This window comes from Pan troglodytes, chromosome 23, assembly GCF_028858775.2.
Source record: "Pan troglodytes isolate AG18354 chromosome 23, NHGRI_mPanTro3-v2.0_pri, whole genome shotgun sequence".
Taxonomy (NCBI): Eukaryota; Metazoa; Chordata; class Mammalia; order Primates; family Hominidae; genus Pan; species Pan troglodytes.
Genome location: NC_086016.1, coordinates 23,743,901 through 23,770,442, shown reverse-complemented (window position 1 = coordinate 23,770,442; position 26,542 = coordinate 23,743,901). Strand labels below are relative to the sequence as shown.

The 26,542-nt window shown below is 42.5% G+C and overlaps 1 protein-coding gene across 1 annotated transcript in view; it reads left to right on the top strand.

Annotated features, from left to right (window-relative positions):
• MAPK1 (mitogen-activated protein kinase 1) overlaps positions 1-26,542 on the top strand; it is a 107,224-nt gene that overhangs the window by 48,484 nt on the left and 32,198 nt on the right. Inside the window, exons 2-4 of the mRNA XM_003317123.7 lie at positions 11,160-11,342; positions 12,968-13,157; positions 19,927-20,043. Coding sequence (XP_003317171.1) covers positions 11,160-11,342; positions 12,968-13,157; positions 19,927-20,043 — 490 coding nt within the window. The remainder of the gene's footprint in view (positions 1-11,159; positions 11,343-12,967; positions 13,158-19,926; positions 20,044-26,542) is intronic.

The window sequence follows — 26,542 nt, the reverse complement described above, 5'->3', positions numbered from 1 at the left end:
CCTTCAGCCTCCCCTCCCCCAGCCCCCGACCATGGCTTTCATAACATCCTGTGCCTCTCAGTTTTTCACCTGGATTTAAGTTTTTTTCCTTATCCTTGCCTTATGATCACTCTTTAAAAAGTAGTCGGCTGTACTCTTTCTGCTCCTCTCCCCATCCTCTCCATTTCCTTACTTGAACCAAAGTTACCACACATCGTCTGGTTGCATGCAGATTCAGTGAATGCTTTCCAGTTCTTACCTTTCTCAATCTCTCCTGTTTGAAATGCCTTCCTTCTTTGTCTTGGGAAACACCACCCTTTTCTGGTTCTGCTACATGGTTAAGCAGAACTACATGGCCTCTGGAGTTGGACAACAAAAGTTCTTTTTTTTTGAGACGAGTCTCACTCTTTCACCCAGGCTGGAGTGCAGTGGCACAATTTTGGCTCACTGCAAGCTCCGCCTCCTGGGTTCACCCCATTCTCCTGCCTCAGCCTCCCAAGTAGCGGGGACTACAGGCGCCAGCCACCATGCCCGGCTAATTTTTTTTGTATTTTTAGTAGAGACAGAGTTTCACCGTGTTAGCCAGGATGGTCTCGATCTCCTGACCTCATGATCCACCCGCCTCGGCCTCCCAGAGTGCTGGGATTACAGGCATGAGCCACGGCGCCTGGCCTAAAGGTTCTTACTCCATTATCATTTCTTTCCACTTTCTTTAACTGATTCCTCATCCTCATGCTACTCCTGAGTTCTGTCCTCCGACTTCTTTTCTTGAAATTCTCTCTCTGCAGGAGTGCTAATCACTGTGGCTTCTGTTAAGAATTCCCAACTTGATCTCTCTCCTGATGCTGCTGGAAGGATGGAACCGTCATCTCCTCCATCTGAATCACTGACAGGCATTCTTAGATTTTTAAATCAGGATGCTGAAAACTATCTTTGTCCCTTACCTCCACCTTCTTTTTGTACCTCCCAGACCCAGGCCCACCTCTCACGTTTATAAGGCCTAGGTCAAGAATACAAATGGAGCCCTACATACCATTAAAAAAAAAAAAAATCAACCTAAGAAACATTAAGCAGACTTTGCTCTCTCCTCCTGCCATGACAGATATGCCTTCTTTTCCTTTTTTTTTTTTTTTTTTTTTGAGATAGAGTCTCACTTTGTCACCCAGGCTGGAGTGCAGTGGCACAATCATGGCTCACTGCAGCCTCAACCTCCCTGGCTCAAGTGATCCTCTTGCCTAGTCCCCCAAATAGCTGGGACTACAGGCGAGTGCCACCATGCCCAGCTAATTTTTGTATTTTTTGTAGAGACAGGGTTTCATCATGTTGTCCACACTGATCTCAAACACCTGGATTCAAGTGATCTGCCCTCCTCACCCTCCCAAAGTGCTGGGATTACAAGTGTGCATCACCATGCCCACACCAGGCCTAATATACCTTCTTAATGACCTGGAAGGTTGGGTTCAAATAGAAAATACTCAGGCTCCTTAGAGTTCTATGTCAGTAGTTCTGGCAGAGCAGACCTTCAGCATAGTCCTCTTCCCTTCCCAGCCACAGCACTGTCCATGTTTTGTGAGCTTGAGCACGTGTGTGGCCTCCTGCCTGCACAATGTAGGCGCAATACACGCCAGCAAGCAGCTGCCCCTTTGACCACCACCTCAAGTGCACCTGCTGGGTACAGACCTACACTTTTCCAGATGCAGGGAATTCTCGGGCACCTGAGGAGCATTTTCCCCGACCCCAATAACCTTCTCTCATGGGCATGGGCATGTCTGGGTGAGGGTTAGTGGCTAGTGACCACAGATGTCTCAGTCTCTTACCTCGCCTCCTGTTTCCTCTTTCTTTTCTTTGCGGTCTTGCTTTTCTGTCAGAAGCCTACTCATCCTTCAGGATAAGGCTTTTGCGGGCCTCATCTTCTTTTAATCCTTCCCTTAGTATTTGAAGTTAACCCAGCTCCTCCTTGCGTTTCAGAAGTGCTTTAATGTGATAAAAGGCAAAGTATGTTCTCTGTTCCTGTCTCGCAAGTTTCTTAAGAGCAGGATCATTATTTGTTTTTGCCACCAGTCCTAACATGAAGCCTCACAAATGGGAAGTTCTTGACAAGCGTGGCTTGAATTCACCAGAACTCTGTCTTCATTTCGTGTTGTTGTGGTAACCCTATCAAAACAGGAAATAAAGCTAGTTTAGCATGACTTGTTCATAATTGACTCATGCTGGTTCCCTTTCCTTCCCTAAGCAATCACAAAACATCTGTTAAATAATCTACTTCAGAATTTCATGGACTTCTACGTTTATTGATCAGTACACTTCTAGAATCTGTATCCCAATTGCCCCAGCACTGGAATGGATCATGTGGCCAAAGAACCCTGGTTCTTTTTCTTTTTTTTTTTTTTTAACTGCTTTACTAAGAAGTAATTGATATACAAAATATTGCACACATTTAAAGTATAAAGTTGGATAAGTTTTAATACATTATACACCTGTGAAACCATCAACACAATTAGGATAAGGAACATACTCATTGCCTCCAAAAGTTACCTCATTTCCATTTGCAATCTTCTTCCTCCCATTCCCAGGCAATCCTGGGGGTAAATCCAAAGTAAACCCAGGATTACTTTGTATTTTCTATAGATGGAAATACATTTCTTTTGGTCTGGCTTCACTCACCATAATTACTTGAGATTCATCTGTGCTGCATATATCAATAGTTCATTTCCTGTTATTATCAAATAGCAGGAATCTCATTTCCTTTTATTATCAAATAGCAGGAATCTATCTGTTTTGAGACTTGAGATGGGTGTGCTCACTTCAGACCTTAATGTCCTCCCATTCTCCATAATTTATGGGTCTTAGGATAGAATTCATCTGGGACTTGAGGTTGTGTTCATTTAAGATGACTAGACACTCTCAATATCTTGGGTTCCTCAAGGGAAGAGTATTATTATTATTATTATTTTTTATTTTTTTTTTTTTTGAGTTGGAGTCTAGCTCTGTCGCCCAGGCTGGAGAACAGTGGTGCAGTCTCGGCTCACTGCAGCCTCCGCCTCCCGGGTTCAACTGATTTTCCTGCCTCAGCCTCCCAAGTAGCTGGGACTACAGGCGCATGCCACCATGCCCAGCTAATTTTTTTTAATCTTTAGTAGAGATGGGGTTTCGCCATGTTGGCCAGGCTGGTCTCAAACTCCTGACCTCATGATCCGCCTGCCTTGGCCTCCCAAAATGCTGGGAGTACAGATGTGAAAACCACCCCCAGCCCAGAGTATTATTTATAATTTTTGCGTCCTAATGTTAGAATAGTTCTTGATATATAGAAGGTACTAACCCAAAGCTGGATAAAAGTTTCCCCCTTTATTGGCCAGGTGTGGTGGTTCACGCCTATAATCCTAGCACTTTGGGAGGCTAAGGCAAGAGGATCACTTGAGTTCAGGAGTTCGAGATCAGCCTGGGCAACATTGTAGAACCCTGTCTCTACAAAAAAACTTTTTTTAATTAGCCAGGTGTGGTGGTGCTCACCTGTGGTCCCCACTATGCTACTTGGGAGGTTGGGGCTGCAGTCAGCCATAATTGTGCCAGTACACTCTAGCATGGGTGACAGAGTAGCCCATCTCAAAAGAAATAAAAGGGCCAGGTGCAGTGGCTCACGCCTGTAATCCCAGCACTTTGGGAGGCCGAGGCCGAGGATCATGAGGTCAGGAGATCGAGACCATCCTGGCCAACATGGTGAAACCCTATCTCTACTAAAATACAAAAAATTAGCTGTGCGTGGTGACGGGCACCAGTAGTCCCAGCTACTCAGGAGGCTGAGGCAGGAGAATCGCTTGAACCCAGGAGGCGGAGGTTGCAGTGAGCCCAGATGGCACCACTGCACTCCAACCTGGGCAACAGAGCGAGACTCCATCAAAAAAAAAAAATTAATACTTAATTTTTTTCCCTCTTTAACATGTTTCTTTCCCCCTTAAAAAAATTTTTTTTAAGCTAGGTGCCATGGCATGTGTGTATAGTCCCAACTACTCTGAAGCCTGAGGAAGTGATCTCAGGAGTTCAGGACCGGCCTGGGCAGCATAGTGAGACTTCATCTCTCTCTCTCTCTCTCTCTCTCTCTCTCTCTCTCTCTCTCTCTCTCTCTCTCTCTCTGTCTGTCTCTCTCTGTCTCTCTCTGTCTCTCTCGCTTTTTTTCCCCCTGAGATGGAGTCTTGCAGTGTCGCCCAGAGCTGGAGTACAGTGGCGCGATCTCAGCTCACTCAACCTTTGCTTCCTGGATTCAAGCAATTCTCCTGCCTCAGCCTCCTGAGTAGCTGGGATTACAGGCGTGTGCCACCACGCCCTGCTAATTTTTGTATTTTTAGTAGAGACAGTGTTTCACCATGTTAGCCAGGCTGGTCTCGATCTCCTGACCTCGTGATCCACCCACCTCAGCTTCCCAAAGTGCTGGGATTACAGGCGTGAGCCACCGTGCCCAGCCGAGACTTCATCTCTTTACGAAGTAAAATTGTTTTGGTTAATTATATGTTTTGGTAAAAAGCATACAATTTGCCATCTTAATCATTTTTAAGTACACAGTTCAGTAGAGTTAAGTATATTCACATTGTTGCACAATAGATCTAGAACTTTTTCATCTTGGAAAATTGAAAACCTGTACTCTTGAACACATCTCCCCATTTCTCCCTCTCCTCAGCCATTTGTAACCACCATTCTCCTTTCTGATTCTATGAGTTTGTTAATTTTGGATACCTCATATAAGTGAAATTATGCAGTATTTGTCTTTTGTGACTTATTTCTGTTGATATAATGTCCTCAAGCTTCATCCATGTTATAGCATGTGATAGAATGACCTTTTTGGTTTTTCCCCCACCTTTATTGGGGCATAATTGACAAATAAAAGTTGTATATATTTACTGTGTTAAATGTGATGTTTTGATATGTGTATACCTTGCGAAATGATCCCCACAGTAAAGCTAATTAAGATACCCATCAACTCACATAGTTAACGTTTGTGTGTGGTGGGGGCAAGAACATTTTTTTTTTTTCTTCTTTGGAGACAGTTTCACTCTTGTTGCCCAGGCTGGAGTGCAGTGGTGCCATCTTGGCTCACTGCAACCTCCGCCTCTTGGGTTCAAGTGATTCTCCTGACTCAGCCTCCCAAGAAACTGGGACTACAGACGTGCACCACCACGCCTGGCTAACTTTGGTATTTTTAGTAGAGACAGGGTTTCACCATGTTGGCCAGGCTGGTGTCAAACTCCTGACCTCAGGTGATCCGCCTGCCTTGGCCTCCCAAAGTGCTGGGATTACAGACGTGAGCCACCGTAGGTGGCTGATAATAGCCATTCTAATAACTGTGAGGTGATATCTCATTGTGGTTTTGATTGGCATTTTTCTGATTAGTGATGTTGAGCCTTTTTTCATATACCTGTTGGCCATTTGTATGTCTTATTTTGAGTAATGTCTATTCGGGTTCTTTGCCCCCACTCCCTACCGCCCGCACCTGCTTTTTTTCCATTTTTGAGACAGGGTCTCTCTATGTTGCCTAGGCTGGTCTTGAACTCTTGGTCTCAAGCAGTCTTCCTACCTCAGCCCCCTGAATAGCTAGGACTACAAGCAGGTGCCACTGCACCTGGCCTTTGCCCATTTTTAAATATTTTGTTTGTTTCCTGCTGTTGAATTGTGTGAATTTCTTATATATTTAAATATTAGCCCCTTATCAGATATGTGGTTTGTAAATATTTTCTCCCATTCATTGGGTTGTCTCTTCACTCTGTTGATAGTTGCTTGTTGCTTGTGCTGTGCAGAAGCTTTTTAGTTTGATTCAATTCCATTTGTCTGTTTTTGCTTTTGTTGCCTGTGCTTTGGGAGTCACAACCAAAAAATAATTGCCCAGACCAATGTCAAGAAGCTTTCCCCCTGTATTTTCTTCTAGTAGTTTTTGTTTGTTTGTCTGTTGTTTATTTGTTTGCTTTTGCTTTTTTTTTTTTTTTTTTGAGACGGAATCTCTCTCTGTCATCCAGGCTGGAGTGCAGTGGCACGATCTCAGCTCACTGCAAGCTCTGCCTCCCAGGTTCACGCCATTCTCCTGCCTCAGCCTCCTGAGTAGCTAGGACTACAGGCACCTACCACCACACCCGGCTAATTTTTTTTTTTTTTTTTTTTTTTTTTGGTATTTTTAGTAGAGACAGGGTTTCACCGTATTAGCCAGGATGGTCTCGATCTCCTGACCTCGTGATCCACCTGCCTTGGCCTCCCAAAGTGCTGGGATTACAGGGTGAGCCATTGCGCCCAGCCTTTTCTAGTTTTTATAATTTCAGGTTTTACAATTTTTGTCTTTAATCTGTCTTGATTTGATTTTTGTATAGGGTGTGAAATAAGTATCCATTTTATTCTTTAGCAAGTAGATATCCAATTTTCCCAGCACCATTTATTGAAGAGACTATCCTTTATGTTTGGACTCTTTATTCTGTTCCATTTGTCTATTTGTCTGTTTTTATGCCAGTACCATGCTGATTCCCTGCCTCCCACCCAGCTTTATTAAGGTATAATTGACAAATACAAATTAGTATATGAAACTGAGGTGGAAGTGCTGGAAAAATAATTAGTATATATTCATGATATACAACATGATGTTTTGATATATGTGTATATTGTGAAATGATTAAAGCAAGGTAATTAACATATCTGTCATCTCACATACTTTTTGTGGTGAGAATGTTTAAGATCTAATCTTTTAGTAATTTGCAAGTATATAATACATTATTATTAACTGTAGTCACCATGCTGTAGGATAGAGCTCTAGAACTTATTCATCCTGGTTAACTGAAACTTTATACTCTAACAAATTATCTGCACATTTCACCCTATCCCCGCAGTGTCGTGCTGTTTTGGTTACTATAGCTTTGTAGTGTATTTTGAAATCAAGTGATGTGAAGCCACCACTTTGTTCTTGCTCAGGATTGCTTTGGCTATATGGGATCTTTTGTGGTTCCATATATGAATTTAAAGGTTACATTTTCTGTTTCTGTGAAAAATGCCATTGGAACTTTGATAGGGATTACATTGACTCTGCAGACCACACTGAGTAGTGTAGACACTTTAAGAATATTAAGTCAGACCAGGCACAATGGCTCATGCCTGTAGTCCCAGCACTTTGGGAGGCTGAGGTGGGAGGATCACTTATGACCAGGAGTTCAAGACCAGCCTGGATAACATAGTGAGACCCCATATCTACCAAAAAGTTTTTAAATTAAAAACAATTGGCCGGGTGCGGTGGCTCACACCTGTAATCCCAGCACTTTGAGAGGCCAAGGTGGGCAGATCACGAGGTCAGGAGATCGAGACCATCCTGGCTAACATGGTGAAACCCCATCTCTACCAAAAATACAAAAAAAAAGGAAATTAGCCGGGCGTGGTGGTGGGCCCCTGTAGTCCCAGCTACTTGGGAGGCTGAGGCGGGAGAATGGCGAGAACCCAGAAGGCGGAGCTTGCAGTGAGCCAAGATGCGATACTGCACTCCAGCCTGGGCGACAGAGCGAGACTCTGTCTCAAATAAATAAATAAATAAATAATAAAAACAATTAGGCATGGTTTTTGGATGCTGAATTGAATTTCTTTGTGTGTGTGTGTGTGGTGTTTTTTTTTTTTTAAAGACTGAATAATATTCCACTCTATGTATATGCTACATTTTCTTTATCCATAGTGGACATTTCGGTTGCTTCCACATCTTGGGTATTGTGCATAATGCTGCACAATGAACCTGCCAGTAGCTCTTAGAGATTCTACTTTGAATTGTTTTGGATATATGCTCAGAAGTGGGATTGCTGGACCATATGGGAATTCTATTTTTAATTTTTTGAGGAATTTCCAAGTGGTTACACCATTTTGCACACTCAACAATAGAGTATGAAGGTTCGAATTTATCCACATCACACTTACGGTTTTCTGTTTGTTTGTTTGTTTGTTTTTAAATAGAGGCAGTCCTGGCTGGTCGTGGTGGGTGGCTCACGCCTGTAATTCCAGCACTTTGGGAGGCCAAGGCAGGCGGGTCACCAGGTCAGGAGATCCCGTAATTCCAGCTACTCAGGAGGCTGAGGCAGGAGAATTGCATAAACCCAGGAGGCAGATGTTGCAGTAAGCCGAGACTGAGCCACTGCACCCCAGCCTGGCGACATAGCGAGACTCCGTCTCAAAAAAAAAAAAAAAAAAGGCATAACGTTGAATACACGTTTCAAAAGAAGACATAAGAAAAAATGGTCATCATCATGAATCAGAGAAATGCAAATCAAAACCACAATGAGCTATCACCACACACCCATTAGGACTGACCCCCACTTTTTTTTTTTTTTTTTTTTTTTTTTTTTTGAGACTGAGTCTCACTCTGTCACCAGGCTGGAGTGCAGTGGCACGATCTTGGCTCACTGCAGCCTCCATCGCCTGGGTTCAAGCCATTCTTCTGCATCAGCCTCCCAAGTAGCTGGGACTATGGGCGCGCACCACCCCACCCAGCTAATTTTTGTATTTTTAGTAGAGATGGGGTTTCACCATTTTGGACAGGATGGTCTCAATCTCCTGACCTCATGATCCGCCTGCCTTGGCCTCCCAAAGTGCTGGGATTACAGACATGAGCCACCGCACCCGGCCTTCTTTTTTAATGTTTCTTTTTAATGAACCATCTTTGGATTCCTGTGATAAGAGACACACTTATAGCAAAAACCTGTAGTGTGGTGGTAGTTAGGGACAAAAGGGGTTGAGCAAAACAAGATACAGTTGGTAATGTCAAAGTGATTTTAAAGCATAAATGTTTATAGACACCTGAAAGTTCATGGTATGCCTTATTTACCAAGTATCAACAATAAAATATGTAAAACAAAACCGAGAAATCCGAGGAGAAACTAGCAAGTATGGAATCATTATGGAAGAGTGTAACCCTCTTTGTCATCAGTTCTATGAAAGATAGATTGCATAAACCAAAAAGGCAGCAGAATGGTTAAGCGGAGCAGACAAGAACAGACAAAACTCCTTTTTTTCAAGTGGGACCAGATGAGGATGATCTCATGTTTTCTTACTTAAAAGGAGGCAGTTGGCCGGGCATGGTGGCTCACCCTGTAATCCCAGCCCTTTGCAAGGCTGAGGCGGGGCCTATCATGAGGTCAGGAGATTGAGACCATCCTGGCTAACACGGTGAAACACCGTCTCTACTAAAGATACAAAAAATTAGCCAGGCGTGGTGGCGGGGCCTGTAGTCCCAGCTACTCGGGAGGCTGAGGCAGGAGAATGGCCTGAACCCAGGAGAGGGAGCTTGCAGTGAGCCAAGATCGCACCACTGCATTCCAGCCTGGGCGACAGAGCGAGACTGCTTCCACAAAAAAATTTTAAAGAGGCCGGGGGGGAGGGCAGTTATTTCGTCACTGAGTGTTGATACAGTAGAGGGGCACACTGACCATAAACTCCTCTCTCCAAAAATTTTGTTGGATTATAATTTTGCAGAACAAATTATGACCACTTTTGACTGTTAACACTAGAAATTTATAATATTAACACTAGAAAATTGTAATGTTGAGTTTAAACCAGTATTTTATAACTAATCCGTGCTGTTGTTGAACTCTTGTTCTATGATTTGAATTACCAAAATAGAATTTTTTTCTAAAAATATTCCCAATATTGAATAAGCTTGCTTATTATATATGCTTTTTAATACTATGTTAAATTATTACTATTATATATGCTGTTGCCTAACTGAAAATCACTGGCTTAGGGCCTCATGTACCAAACCAAAGCAAAATAAGATTTGAGTAGTGGTTATTTTACTTAAGAAAATATACTTCATTTCAAAGCATTTGGGGCCACCTGTGTACTATATGTTAATGGTGTTGTAGGATAATTGGATCCTAGTAAGACAAAGTTCCCCTCCAGAGCATTCTCTTGTCATAGAATCAGACAAATGTATCAATAATTCTTAGGATTAGTAGACTGATAAATATTATAGAAGCATAAACTTTATTTAATTTAGAGACGGAGTCTCACTCTGTCGCCCAGGCTGGAGTGCAGTGGTACAATCTTGGCTCACTGCCACCTGCATCTCCCAGGTTCAAGTGATTCTTGTGCCTCAGCCTCCCAAGTAGCTGGGATTGTAGGCACTTGCCACCATGCCTGGCTAATTTTTTTGTATTTTTAGTAGAGGCGGGGTTTCACCATGTTGTCCAGGCTGGTCTCAAAACTCCTGTCCTCAAGTGATCCAGCCGCCCCAGCTTCCCAAAGTGCTGGGGTTGCAGGTGTGAGCCACTGCACCCAGCCCTAGAAGCATAAACTTTAGAATAAAGTTATTTTACTGCTTTCTATTCTAGCACTTACCCCAAGGAAACAAGAAATGTTGTCTTACTGCCTGTCAATGTTATTTGATTGCTTTGGTCAGTGGGCCAGATGTTGACATTTATTAATATGAAAATTTCTTATACACAAGATTGTAATAGAATGTTTATCATAAAGATAGTAGTAATACTCAAGATTCAAATTCATAAAATTGAAGGTATAATTTTTATTATTGCTTTTGCTTATAATTCTGGTTTATCAGACATTAAGGACAACTAGGAAAGAACTGGGCCCCATGTTATTGCCACAAATGTGTTTTTTGAAGAATACTTTTCTAGGTTTTGTTATAAAACTACCCAAACATCTTGATTCAGTTTCTTGGGGGAAGAAATGGTCATGTTGTTTTGCAAGTGAGAGAAACAAAGTTAATAGAAGTAATCAAGGGTGTTCTCTTGGGTCCATTTTTGTTAGGGATAAAGATGTACAGTTGTAGGTTATTTGAATGTTTCTTCTGTGTCAGAGGAATTTGATACAACAGTAAGAAGGTGTTTCAGAGACAGAAGTGATTACTCTCACCAGAATGCAGTTGCTGTTTAAGACAATGGGAGAATGCTTGTTTTTGTATTTCTGGGTTTATAAAGGCAAGACATTCATCCAGTTAACAGGGCTAGGTTCTCTGTTAGTTTTGAGAGTCACTGTGTGCTCTCTCATGTCAGTTGCATCCATCCTCCCTAGCTTGAGGCCTTTTTGTGGATAATATACATGCTGCCTTCACGGGTATGAAACAGGTGTTTACACAGTGTTAAAAATATAATACTTTACCAACTTGCCTTCTTCAAATATTCTGAGGGCTGTTTTTAATGCCATCTCTCTCTCTCTTTTTTAAGCTCTGCTTATGATAATGTCAACAAAGTTCGAGTAGCTATCAAGAAAATCAGCCCCTTTGAGCACCAGACCTACTGCCAGAGAACCCTGAGGGAGATAAAAATCTTACTGCGCTTCAGACATGAGAACATCATTGGAATCAATGACATTATTCGAGCACCAACCATCGAGCAAATGAAAGATGTGTATCCTTTTTTGGCAATTGGCCAATTCCACTGCTTGGTAACCTTGTTGAGTAAATAGAACTTGAAATTTCCTGAACTTAAAGGAAAAGTGCATTAAACATGCTAAAGGGAAAATCGTAATCTGTTTGCCATTTACTCCCTAAGTCTGGTCATGGAAAATCTTGGTTAACTCCGTTTGCAGTCCTGTTTTTTCTGTCCAAGGGATGGTTTGTTGTGATGATGAAAAGGTAAAGGGAAGATCAGTAGTAGACTAAGAAAGAGGGTGCCCTGGCTATCTACCTGGTGAAATCAGGACTGTCCTGATCTTAAGAATCAGGTTACCACTTTAGGTCTCAGTTTCCCCACCTTTAAAATGAAGGAACTGGTCGTCATGATCTTTAAGGTCAACTGAGGTCTGAAATTATGTGATTTAACTCTGACCAACATTTAGAAATCTGGACTGAACAGATCTAGAGGATGCTGCCTGGGTAAAGGCTCCATTTGAAAGATAGAGAGGTTAAGTATACTGAAGAGGATCTGCCAGAAGGGAGAGGGTTATACAGCACTCCTACCAGTTTACCCAATTTGTATTCTGCCCCTCCAGGGTGCGGGAGCTCGCTGTTTCTAGGCAGCCCTTTCCATTTTTAAACAGCTCTGTTAATAAGTTGTAGTGATATTTGAAGTGAAATGCCTCCTGCCACTACCACCTGTTGGTCCTGCTTTACTTTTTGCCATGAAAATAAGCCTCTCTCAGATGACAGATTTTTAAATCATGTTTCCTTTGAATCCCATGCTGCGCCTCCTATAGCATAAATCTGTAAGAAACAGAGACTAGTGTTTACACAGAAGTGAGTAAAAGAAATGTAGAAATACTGCTAATGAAATAATACTATGATGAAGTTAAAGGCTAAATGCTTTAATAATTTAATTTCTGTAAGAAAGAAAGTAGCCATAGCTAAACTTTTAGGTAGTTAAGTACATGACCAGGCAAGAAAGCATGAGGAGGAAAACTAGCACAAACCCCTTCTTAGAACGACTTGCCCATAGTCTTACTTATTTAAGATCTTAACAGTAATGGAAGAGTCAAGAAAATAGACTTAGGGTTGGATTTACTAGTAAGAGTATGTTTCTAGACCTGTATTTCTGGAAGTTTTATGTTTGGCTTTTGAGGAGCTTGGGAGAGGAGGGGAGCGGCAACAAGAAGTAAAAAGAATAGTGACATTACAGGTTACTGGACCAAACAGAGGAGGGAGTATCTGCTACTTACAGGCTACCAGTGTTTCCAGCAAACCTTGGAGGGGGTTCGTTGATGGTGGACAATTTAGAGAGCAAAGAGGTTGAGACTTCAAGATTGACCAGAATTTCCCTAACAGCCTGTTTCAGATCTCAGTCTAGGCCCATAGCCGCATCAGTCAGATGTAATGCTGTAATGCCTGCCATCTCACAGGACCTAAAAGGAGTTAACGACTTCAGATTCCTTCCATGAAGGAAACCAAGTTTTCCTCAGTTTCTTCTTTCCTTTAAGGGCTTCATGGTGTAATGATGGACTGTTTGGGAAGAGAGTCAAGAGAGGATGCATTTTTGTTTTCAATGCTTTGCTAAATGTGACCAGCTAATTGGTGTTTTACCTTAACCTGTGCAAACAGATATATAGTACAGGACCTCATGGAAACAGATCTTTACAAGCTCTTGAAGACACAACACCTCAGCAATGACCATATCTGCTATTTTCTCTACCAGATCCTCAGAGGGTTAAAATATATCCATTCAGCTAACGTTCTGCACCGTGACCTCAAGCCTTCCAACCTGCTGCTCAACACCACCTGTGATCTCAAGGTCAGCCAGGTTATTTACTATTAAGGTGATATATATTGAAAAACCCTTTCACTGAAGCATAGTTATATTTGTCATTATTCATATTTTAAATTACACCAGAAATACCCAAAAACATGTTTATGGCAAAAATGCTAATAAAGTGTGGTAGTCCTCTTCTTCTTCCTTATCCCATTGCTCCTTTCTCCCCAGAGATACCTTTTTTTTTTTTTTCTTAAAGACAGAGTCTTAGTATGTTGCCCAGGCCGGTCTGGAACTCCTGGGCTCAAGCAGTCCTCCTTTCTTGGCCTCCCAAAGTGCTGGGATTATGTATGTGGGCCACAGCACCAGGCCGTGATAACTAACTACTATAACAAATTGGTGGCCAGTTGCGGTGGCTCACGCCTATAATCCTAGCACCTTGGGAGGCCAAGGTGGGCGTATCACCTGAGGTCAGGAGTTCAAGACCAGCCTGGCCAACATGGCGAAACCCCATCTCTACTAAAAATACAAAAATCAGCCGGGCGTGGTGGCATGCGCCTGTAATCCCAGCTACATGGGAGCTGAGGTAGGAGAACCGCTTGAACCTGGGAGGCGGAGGTTGCAGTGAGCTGAGATCACACCACTGCATGCCAGCCTGGGTGACAAAGCAAAACTCTGTCCCCAAAAAACAAAGTGTATTTTCTCCCAAAGTATTTTCTATGCTCTTGCATACATGTGTATTTTTATACTTTATATAGATAAACAGGACCACGTACATTATGTGTTAGTTTTTTTGTTCGTTTGTTTGTTTTTCGAGATGGAGTCTCGCTCTGTCACCCAGGCTGGAGTGCAGTGGCGCGATCTCAGCTCACTGCAAGCTCTGCTTCCCAGGTTCCCGCCATTCTCCTGCCTCAGCCTCCCGAGTAGCTGGGACTACAGGCACCTGCCACCACGCCTGGCTAATTTTTCTTTGTTTTTGTATTTTTGTAGAGATGGGGTTTCACCGTGTTAGCCAGGATGGTCTCAATCTCCTGACCTTGTGATCCGCCCACCTTGGCCTCCCAAAGTGCTGGTATTACAGGCGTGAGCCACCGCGCCTGGCCTTATGTGTTAGTTTTAAAATCATCTGTTTTGTTGGTGACATTTTTCTTCAATAAATTTTATTCAAAAGATAGCAGCAGAAAACTTAACGTCACTGACTTTAATACCTAATAAGGCATTCCAACTAAATAAGAAAACCCCAAATTCTTTACAGTCTTCAGAGTTCTGAAAATATGCAGCATTTACATATTTCTGTTTTAATGGGTGTTACAGGTAAACGAGGGAAATTTATGGATATCTTAGATGTGACGGAGCGATGTCGATTCAGTCTAAAAAAATGCACAGGAATTCAAGAAGACCTAAATAAATGGGAAGGCATCCCATGTCTGTGGATCATAAGACTTAATACTGTTAAGATGGCAGTATTCTCCAAATTGATTCGCAGATTTAGTGCAATCCCTATCAAAGCCCCCAGTTGTTTTTTTCTGTAGAAATTGACAGGCTGATCCCAAAATTCATATGGAGAACTGATACGCTTCCTGATTTCAAAACTTACTGCAAAACACAGTAATCAAGACAGTGTGCTACTGGCATAAGAATAGACATATAGGTCAGTGGAATAGAAGTGAGAGTCAGTAAATAAACCCGTGTATCTATGGTCAACTGATTTTTGGCAAGGATGCCAGGACCATTCACTGGGGAAAGAATAGTCTTTTCAGCAAATGAATCTGGGACAACTGAATAGCCACATACAAAAAGATGAAAAAATTAACTCAAAATGGCTGGGTGCAGTGGTTCGCGCCTGTAATCCCAGCACTTTGGGAGGCCAAGGCCTGTGGATTGCCTGAGCTCCGGAGCAAGACCAGCCTGGGCAACATGGCAAAACCTCATCTCTACCGAAAATACAAAAAAATTAATCTGGGCGTGGTGGCATGTGCCTGTGGTCCCAGCTACTCAGTAGGCTGAGTGGGAGGACTGCTTGAGCCTGGGAGGTGGAAATTGCAGTGAGCAGAGATTGCGCCACTGCACTCCATCTGGGATGACAGAGTGAGACCTTGTCTCAAAAGGAAAAAAAAATTCAAAATGGATTGAAGAACTCAATTAAAAGCTAAAACTTTAATACTCTTAGAAAACATAGAAGTAAATCTTTGCAATCTTATGTTAGGCAAAGCTTCTTAGACATGACACCAAAAGCACAAGCAACAAAAGAAAAAAAGTAAGTGGATTCCATCAAGATTAGAAACTTGTGCTACAAAGCAAACCATCAAAAAAGTGAAAAGGCAAGCCACAGAATGAGAGAAGGTATTTGCAAATCATACATCTGATAAGGGACTTAAAACTAGAATATATGAAGAACTCTTATAACTCAATAATGAAAAGATAAATAGCCTAGTTTAAAAAATGGACAAAGGATCTGAATAGACATTTCTCTAAAGAAGATATACAGATGGCAATAAGCACATGGAATGGTAGATGCTTGACATCATTAGTCAGTAGAAAAATGCAAATCAAAATTACATTGAAACAACTTCATGCTAACTAGGATGGCTGTAGTTAAAAAGTCATATAATAAGTGTTGGTGAGGATTCCACTCCTTAGTGAAAATGAAAACATGCATCTATACAAAAACTTGAACACAAATCTTCATAGTGGTATTGTTCACTATAGCCAGTAAGTAGAAACAATCCAAATGTCCAGCTGATGATGAATAAATACAGTGTGGTGGATCCACACAGTAGAAGAGAAAGGAGTGAAGTACTGATAATGCTACAACATGGATGAATCTTGGAAACATGTCTGTGAAGGAAGGCAGCCACAGAAGACACATATTGTATGATTCTGTTTACGTGAAATGTCTAGAATAGGCAAATCCATAGAGACAAAAATTAGAATTAGTGGATTACTGATTGCCTAGGGCTAGAGGAGTTGGGAGAATAAAGAAGGAAGGAATACTAACTCACTGGAATTTCTTTTTGAGGTTATAAAAATATTTTCAAATTGGATGGTGGTAATGGTTAATTCCACCATTATAATACTAAAACCATTGAGTTATACACTTTAAATGAGCAAATTGTATGGTGTGTGAATTATAGGTTAATAAAGCTGCTTAAGTACATATATATGTATAGCAATAATCATTTATTGGATTTCAGTTCAACAGACACTCCTATGAGAAGCCCTTTGAGATACGCCAGACAAGAGAGATGAGGGTCTGCCCTTGCAATCTGAAAACTGATAGATCAGAAATCTGGTAGACAGTAGGTGATTATAATGAGATGTTCTGTAACTGAGATGGAGAAAAAGATGGTGTACAAATGCAAAGGAGAGAGGTGGGCTAGCTCTGGCTGGGACTGGGAGGCAGCAGGAAGAAGGTGGTATCTGTGCCGGCCCTCGAGGATGGGTAGCTTTTCTTGCGGGAGGCCAGTGGCTCTATTGGACATAGGGTATCGTAGGCAGAGAGTACAGAAATAAAATAAGAAGGAAGGGACTACTACCGAAAGCACTGAGTCTTCCTCCCTGTGGCTGCAGCATTGGATGAGTAATAGGGAGTCATCGACACTAAGCTAAAAAGGTTGGTTGCAAGTAGATCATGGGGAACCTTCTAGAACTGTGTGTAAAAAGCGGTGGGTTTTGTCACGGTGGGTGAACACGGTGGCCAATGTCCAGTGAGATGTTGTAAAGGACAGCTTCCTTCATCAGATATTGTGTGGATTGGACTCTGTCCCCTCTTAGGATCCTTCTGATACAGGTTTTATGTCTTTTCCACATGGGATGGAACCAGCTTCTTTACCTGGATCAGTGCAACCAAGAGTCAGGTGGGCACAAAACGAATAAAGCTATGTTTAGGATGGCTGTACTACTTCTTTGGCACTTAATGATTGTCTTGAAAATTTGCAGTGAATATTTTTATGTCTCCTCGTGTTTTTTTTTTTCTTTTGGTTATCATCATAGCCCTGTTATGGCAGATTGCTTTTGTTTTTGGAGAGACATTCTCAATCAATATTTTAAGCATATAACATTTCTGGGAAGAATTGGCTCTTATTTTTGCTTGAAAGTGTTCATCTTTAAGAATAAAACAAATAGAACCAGACTACTTTCTCTGTTGTCTCTTCCCAGTTTATGGACTTGTCTTTAAGGCCATTCTGTTCACCTACTCACACTCACACACACGAGTTGTTGGCCGTGGCATAATTTAGGCATCGTCTTGAAAACCCAAGTTAACACAAAGAATCAGAAGCATAACAGTATTTTTTGGATATTTAAAGTGGTACAATTGACTAACATTTTATTTTATTTTATTTTATTTTAATTTTATTTATTTTTATTTTTTATTTTTATTTTTATTTTTATTTTTATTTTTATTTTATACTTTTTCGAGATAGAGTCTTGCTCTGTTGCCCAGGAGTACAGTGGCATGATCTCAGCTCACTGCAACCTTCACCTCCTGGGTTCAAGCAATTCTCCTGCTGAAGCTTCCTGAGTAGCTGAGATTACAGGTGCCCACCACCATGCCTGGCTAATTTTTGTATTTTCAGTAGATACGGGGTTTCACCATATTGGCCAGGCTGGTCTCGAACTTCTGATCTCGTGATCCGCCCGCCTTGACCTCCCAAAGTGCTGGGATTCTACAGGCGTTTGCCACCGCACCCGGCCTTTACTAATATTTTAAAAGTATACAGCAGTCAGGTGCCATGGCTCACGCCTGTAATCCCAACACATTGAGTGGCTGAGGCAGGCGGATCGCCTGAGGTCAGGAGTTCAAGTCCAGTCTGACCAACTTGGTGAAACCCTGTCTCTACTGAAAATACAAACAAATTAGCTGGGTGTGGTGGCACACACCTGTAATCCCAGCTACTTGGGAGGCTGAGGCACGAGAATCAGTGGGAGGCAGAGGTTGCAGTGAGCTGAGATGGCACCACTGCACTCCAGCCTGGGCAACAGGGTGAGACTCCATCTCAGAAAAAAAAAAGTATACAGCAATGTGTGTGCATCATTCTCATGAGTATAAATGCGAGAAGAATCTCGTTCAAAGATGAGTATGGTATGTCACTGTTTTGTTACAGTGAGCGTGTCAAAGCAGGGCAAGAGGCAGTGGCAGTTCAGTGTGCACATGACAGTTGAGAACACCACATGAGGAGAGGACTTGTGTTTGCTGGAGCTCTGGGATCACTGCACATTTATCACATCCTCAGTGCCATGTGACCATGATGCCTATTCCCACAGGCCCCTTGGCCTAGGAAGTTTGTAACTTGCAGCGTCACTGACCTCCTGTTATTTAGGTCCTTTCAGATTTTCAAGAAGATTTCTTCAACCTTTATCCAATGACTTCTATGTTACAGTGTTTTTTACTCTTGAACCCTTACCAAAATATCTTGAACCCTTATCGATATCAGCTATTATCAGTGTCTTAGACCTTTAACTTTTGGCTGTGTTATCAGTCAAGGCCGACAGAAATAAGCTTGCTTTTTGGTTTCCATAAACATGCTTTGCACTTATTTTATGAAGCTTAAGACCCAGCAGACATTGACATCTTAGGACCCTTCCGGGATCCTCTCTTGTAGACTTTATTCTTCAGGACCACAGGAACTCACCAGGGTTACAGACCCTATTTGGAGGCTCTGCTAGCACATTTCTAGTGTAACTACCAGGGAACGTGAGCTATACTAGTCTGTGCCCTTGTTTACTAGACTGATCCCACAGAAATCCCAGTAGGAGTCACAAGATGCTGGGATCACAACATGTGAAAATTCTGGCTATGCCTATGAAAGAAAGACTCTGATAGATACAAATGAAACATGTCTTTGGGGTGTCCTTTGTTTTTGAAAATCTGAATTTACACAGCCCAAAAGGTATATTTTCTTGTACCATATCCTTATTTATTTTCCTTTGTATGGAATTATACTGAGTACTACTGCTTTTTTATTTTGTAGCCTTGGCATTGTATTGATTAGTGTCATGTAAATTTAGTTAGTCTTTGATTTTATAGTGTTGACAGACCTTAAAAAAAAATCATGGCCGGGCATGGTGGCTCACACCTGTAATCCCAACACTTTGGGAGGCTGAGGTGGTTGAATCACCTGAGGTGAGGAGTTCGAGACCAGCCTGGCCAACGTGGTGAAACCCCATCTCTACTAAAAATAGAAAATAAGCCACACCATGATATTGGAGGGCCAGATGATGAAAGGCCAGTAGATGCTTGAGACCGGAGAAAATGAGAAACTATGTATTTTTTAAAAATAAAATATTCTTAAGTATATGAAACTTTAAAAAAAAAAGCTTTGGGAGTAGGTTTGACTACCTAGAAGAAGGAAGTGGGAAGAATCTTTGGAAATACTTATATTTATAGACTAAGTAGAAGACTAGCAGAAAGTAGAGTCTGAGAAATAGAAGGCCAGTGCAGATCTTCACAGCAGTCCTGAGAGCTCCAGCAGGACAGGCTGAGAAAAGTTTGCTGGTTGGTTTTGGTGACTACCCAGAACAGTTTTTGTCAATTCACCTATGAGATTGCTTTGTGCTAAGCAGATAATGAAAGGTAGGGATGCTTCTTAAAGTGTGCTCTGTAAAGACTTCTTCAGCCTGCGTCCTGGTCTCTAACATGTTGATTGCTTTTCAGGTTGTTGGGAAAATTAAATAATGATTTTCTAGAATGCCCAGAAAGTATCTGCCACTTAGTAGCATTATTATTGCTATTGCCTTTTTTACTTTTGTGATGTTTTGATATGAAAGGTTCGAATTTCTAAGAAGTTATCCTGTTTTTTTTCTCTCTTAGATCTGTGACTTTGGCCTGGCCCGTGTTGCAGATCCAGACCATGATCACACAGGGTTCCTGACAGAATATGTGGCCACACGTTGGTACAGGGCTCCAGAAATTATGTTGAATTCCAAGGTAAGGATGAAGTTTGCATAAAAAGAAATCCAGTAAGTAAGAGAACTTTCTGAATGCATTGCAGTAAGCCATAAGTCTCCCTCTGCGTTGAGAGTTGGCCTATCTGGCCAGAGACAAGGTGCTGTCTTTTTTGAGACAGGGTGTTACTCTGTCACCCAGGCTGGAGTGCAGTGGCACCATCACGGCTTACCAGTCTCAACCTCCTGGGCTCAAGTGACCCTCCTCACCTCAGTCTCCAGAGTTGCTGGGACTACAGAGTGCACTGCTACACCTGGCTAATTTTTTTTTTTTTTTTGAGATGGAGTCTCACTCTGTTGCCCAGGCAGAGTGCAGTAGCACAATCTCAGCTCACTGCAAGCTCCGCCTCCTGGGTTCACACCATTCTCCTGCCTCGGCCTCCCAAGTAGATGGGACTACAGGCTCCCGCCACCATGCCCAGCTAATTTTTTGTATTTTTTAGTAGAGACGGGGTTTCACCGTGTTAGCCAGGATGGTCTCTATCTCCTGACCTCATGATCCGCCCACCTCAGCCTCCCAAAGTGCTGGGATTACAGGCGTGAGCCACTGTGCCTGGCCACATCTGGCTAATTTTTAAATTTTTTTTGTAAAAGTAGGGCGTCTTCCTATGTCGCATGTTGCCCAGGCTGGTCTTGAACTCCTGAGCTTAAGGGATCCACCCACCTCGGCACCCCCCCCCGCCCCCCGCAAAGTGCTGGGATTACAGGGATGAGCCACCACACCTGGCCCCAAGGTGCTGTCTAAATTTTGTTCGGCATTGAACTTCTGGGCCCTAGGGCTCAGCCTGTCTACCTCAGCTGGTATAGTGCTGACGGTTGTAGAGTAGGAGGGGGTGTGCCTCTCCAGTCACTGTTACCATAAGTGGTCTGTGTTTCACTCCTTGGACAGCTGTCCTGAAGTCCTGCCTATCGCTGTCACTGTTAGGTGCAGGCTGGGTTTGTTGTAGAGGTTATTCAGTAATGTGTATTTCTGTGAACATGGGCCAGGGCTATTCTATAAAGGTCAAATTTATCTGATAATGAAGAATTTCTCTTCGGCAGAATTATATTGTAATTTGTTGTACTTGAAGAAAACATAAATGTGGACAGAGTAGGAACTGCCGTGGATTCTTTTGAAATTACATGATTTCCTGCTTCCAAATGAAGTGCTGTCCTCTGCATCTGTGAGTGGCTATAGAGAGTGCATCCAGGTCTCATCCACACTCTACTAGCAAGGTCTGTGTCTTGGTCATAAGAAATGGTTGAATAAGTTTACAAAAGCCCAGAAAAGTGAAGTCTGACATTTTTTGTTGGGTTTATGAGCCAGGAGGCAAAAATTGAGGGCTGCTATGGAGATTGAGATTCAGTATTTTTCTGTTATTTGCAAATAATATATGAATAAGGTGTGAAAATTGAGTAGTTAAGTAGGCCTGACATACTACCTGTATCTAGTATCTCAGGATTATAAGATTCTTAAACACAGTTCCCTCTGCTGTCATGTAAAGATACTTGAAGAAAAGCAATAAAAATAGACATTGGATCTTGTATCTAGGGCCCAGGAACCAGAAATAGTCCTGAGAGGCTTAGTGGAAATGAAAGAACAGGTCTAATTAGCTTATAGGCTTCTTTTTCTTCCTCCATCCTTTATTACTAGTACAGATAAGCTATTAGATTTTTTCATAAGGAAATGGAATTTGTTTAAAGCATTTAGTTTTTCTTGATATCCTACATTTGTTCAGTTTAGTTATGAAAGTAAAATCTCATTAACATAAATTCCATTATAAAGAAGGATTTGGTGTAACAGATGTTTCAGAGAAGAAAATGCCATGTTGATTCTCTGTAATTCTATATCACAAATAATCCCACACAACAGGTTCTTTCTCTGACTGGCCACGTGACAGCCATTCTAAACAAGGAGCATTGGCATGCCAGTGTTCAGTGCCAGTTGTAAAGGGAGCTGTTGGTGTGCCTTTGTCCTGGTGTGGCTTCTTGGTCTTGCAGTCTCCGTTCTGACTTAGACGCCCCCACTGTCTCCACTTCTCTATTACCCTACAGGGAGAAGTAGCCAGAGAGGGTGTTCTTCAAGATGACCAGCTTTTCCTTCTACTTGCAGGGTCACCAAAGTGAAAATTGAGTGTTCATTTTTTTCTTATTTGCAATACCTGTAGCCTGAGAATGTTACTTCTAGCAGTTGTCTTCATTTTGTTTATTTTTATTAATGTAGAAAATTATCAAACCCATAGAAAAATTGAGAGTAGAGTGAATACCCATATGCCCCTGTCCTTGGTTCTCCAGCTATTAACATCTTGTCATATTTCTTATCCCTCCTTCCCTCTCTTACTCTTTCCTTTCTCTCTCTCTTTCTTCTTCTGTCTCTTCTCTTTTGTCAGACCATGTGACACTTCACCAACATATAACACTTCACTCCTAGACCCTTTGGGGCATACTAATGCTCCTTACAAGGAAGGTGTTCTTCCCACAGCTAGAGTACCCTTACCCTTTCATAAAATGATCAGCATTAATTCCATGACATCCCATCCTCCCAAAAAAGTCTAGGTAACTCTGTTTTCAACACATGATTTAATTGTTTCATGCATTATTCTTAGTCTAGAACAGTCTTGCCCTTCCTCTCTTCTTTAAGACATTCAGTACTTTGCAATGTACAGATCAGTTGTTTCACAGAGTGGTTCACATTGTGGATTCTTCCAGTGAGTTCTTCCTGATGAGATGTAGCTTCCACGTTTCTGACACGACCACTACAGATTCCTGAAGACGGTGCAGAAGTAGCTGGGACTACAGGCGCCCGCCACCACGCCCGGCTAATTTTTTTGTATTTTTAGTAGAGACAGGGTTTTACCATGTTAGCCAGGATGGCCATCCTTGTTTCCCAGCAGCCTTCCCCCAGTGGTTCAGCACTTACTTCTGTCAGTTATCATACTGGAGGTTATAAAATGGTAATTTTCTAAATTTGTTCTTCCTTTTACTTGTATTAGCTAGAATTCTCCTATGAAGATTTTTCCCATTTACCCTTTCTCTTCCTCTGTATCCTACCTTTGTTTTTAAAACACTATTACAGACCCAGGATTTTTTTTTATGTGTTCTCCATTTTAATTTTCTTTCTTTCTTTTTTTTTTTTTAACTCATATTGTCCCAGTTTTGAGAAGCTAGAGCACTCTGTGTACATATTTGTAACATTTTATAGAATTTCAGCTTTCAGAAAACTTGCGCTGTTTTAGCTTGTTTAGGAAAGAAAAAAAAAATTTTAAAGAAAAGTTGCTGGGTGCGGTGGCTCACACTTGTAATCCCAGCACTTTGGGAGGCCGCGGTGGGTGGATTACTCGCCAGGAGTTCGATACCAGCCTAGCCAACTTGGTGAAACCCCATCTCTACTAAAAATACAAAAAATTAGCCAGGCATGATGGTGGACACCTGTAATCTCAGCTACTCAGGAGGCTGAGGCATGAGAATCGTTTGAACCCGGGAGGCAGAGGTTGCAGTGAGGCAAGGTCACGCCACTATACTCCAGCCTGGGCGGCAGAGTGAGACTCTGTCTAAAAACATAAAAGTTGCAAGAAAAGTATAAGGTAGCCATTCTCAAACCTTCTTGTCTCAGGATACCTTTACATTTCTTTCTTTCATTGGTTCATTCTTTCTTTTGTTCTTTGTTTTTTTTTTTTTTTTTGAGACCGAGTCTCACTCTGTCACCCAGGCTGGAGTGCAGTGGTATGATCTCGGCTCACTGCAACCTCTGCTTCCCAGGTTCAAGCGATTCTCATGCCTCAGTCTCCCAAGTAGCTGGGATTACAGATGCATGCCACCAAGCCCAGCTAATTTTTGTATTTTTAGTAGAGACGGGGTTTCACCATGTTGGTCAGGCTGGTCTCAAACTCCTGACCTCAAGTGATCCACCCCCCTCAGCCTCCCAAAGTGCTGGGATTACAGGTGTGAGCCACTGCGCCCAGCCTCTTTTTTTTTGAGACAGTCTTGCTCTGTCGCCCAGATGGAGTGCAACGGCACCATCTCGGCTCACTGCAACCTCGGCCTCCTAGGTTCAAGCAGTTCTCCCTGCCTTAGCCTCCCAAGTAGCTGGGATTACAGGCACCCGCCACCACGCCTGCCTAATTTTTGTATTTTTAATAGAGATGGGGTTTCACCACATTGGCTGGTCTCGAACTCCTGACCTCAGATGATCCACCCACCTCAGCCTCCCAAAGTGCTGGGATTACAGGCATGAGCCACCGTGCCTGGCTTTTTTTTTTTTTTTTTTTGAGACGGGGTTTCTCTCTGTCACCCAGGCTGGTAGCCACCCCCTCCTCAAGCGATCCTCCAGCCTTGCCTCCTGTGTAGCTGGGACTACAAGCGTGTACCACCATGCCTGGCTAATTTTTGTATGTTTTTGTAGGGACAGGGTTTTGCCATGTTGGCCAGTCTGGTCTCAAACTCCTGGGCTCAACTGATCCACCCACCTCAGCCTCCCAAATTGCTGGGATTGCAGGCATGACCCACTGCGCCCAGCCAAGATCCCTTTACATTTGTTAAAAATTATCAAGGACCAGCTGGGCATGGTGGCTCACACTTGTAATCCTAGCACTTTGGGAGGCCGAGGCGGGTGGATCAGTTGAGCCCAGGAGTTCGAGACCAGCCTGGCCAACATGGAGAAACCCTGTCTCTACTAAAAATACAAAAAATGCACTGGGCATGGTGGCACACACCTGTAATCCCAGCTACTTGGAGGCTGAGGCAGGAGAATCGCTTGAACCTGGGAGGTGGAGGTTGCAGTGAGCCGAGATCGTGCCACAGTACTCCAGCCTGGGTGACAGAGTGAGACTCTGTCTCAAAAAAAAAAAAGTCAAGGACCCACACACATTTTTTTAGTTATGTAGGTTATATCTATGTTATTTACAATATGAAACTTTTTTTTTTTATTTTTGGAGAGAAGTCTGGCGCTTGTCCCCCAGGCTTGAGTGCAGTGGCTCAGTCTTGGCTCACTGCGACCTCTGCCTCCCGGGTTCAAATGATTCTCCGGCCTCGCCTCCCGTGTAGCTGAGACTACAAGCGTGTACCACCATGCCCGGCTAATTTTTGTATTTTTTAGTACAGATGGGGTTTCACCATGTTGGCCAGGCTGCTCTTGAACTTCTGACTTCAGGTGATCCACCCGCCTCGGCTTCCCAAAGTGCTGGGATTATAGGCATGAGCCACCACACCCGGCCTACAATATGAAACTTTAAAATGTATTAATTAATTTTTAAATAGTAAACCCACTACATGTTAAGATAAATTACATGTTTTTCTTAAGAATAAGTTTATTTTCTACAATAAAAACGTTTTAGTGAGGCCAGGCATGATGGCTCTTACCTATAATCCCAACACTTTGGGAGGCCAATGCAGGAGGATCACCAGGAGTTTGGAACCAGCCCTGGTGACATAGTGAGACTCTGTACAAAAAAGAAATTTTTTTATTTTTTATTTTTTTTTGAGACGGAGTCGTGCTCTGTCACCCAGGCTGGAGTGCAGTGGTGTGATCTCAGCTCACTGCAAGGTCCGCCTCCCAGGTTCACGCCATTCTTCTGCCTCAGCCTCCCGAGTAGCTGGGACTACAGGCGCCCGACACCACGCCTGGCTAATTTTTTTGTATTTTTAGTAGAGACAGGGTTTTAACCATGTTAGCCAGGATGGGCTCGATCTCCTGACCTTGTGGTCCACCTGCCTCAGCCTTCCAAAGTGCTGGGATTACAGGTGTGAGCTGCTGTGCCCTGCCATCTGTACAAAAAATTTTAAAATCAGCTGGGCATGGTGGTGTGCACCTATAGTTCCAGCCACTCAAGAGGCTGAGATGGGAGATTTTCTTGAGCCCAGGAAATTGAGGCTGCAGTGTACCGTGATCACGCCACTGCACTCCAGCCTGGGCAACAGGGTGAGACCCTGTCTTTAAAAAAAGCAAAACGAAAAACAACCTTTTAGTGAGAAGAGTGGCATTGTTTTCATTTTTGCAAGTCTCTTTAATGTCTGGCTTAATAGAAGACAGTTGGATTCTCATCTGGTTCTGCATTCAGTCTGTCAAATATGTTGTTTTGGTTTAAGTTCATGAGGAAAACTCTTCACACAGGTATGTAGCTGGAAAAAGGAGGGAAATTTTAGTAGTCTTTTCAGCCACTTGTGGCTATTCTTTGATCCTACCCCCAGTTTAAACAAGTGGTGGTTTCTTAAAGGTTAATTGCAGTGTGGAATCTGAAATCATATCAGTGAACTCTTGATACTATTTCGTTAAAATCCATTAGTCTACCTTGCACTCATACTCATGCATGATTTTTTAACGTATTTGGAAAATACTGGTTCACTGAGTTACACAGATATTCCAAGTGTCACATTTTCATGTACACATCATCACTCATCATATTGCATCTGGAAAAATCTCCTTTTCACTCGTGACTGAAAAGGATGAAAATGTCATAGTAGTATAATAAATGTACTGTGACCTCTCAGATCCTCTAGAGGGAACC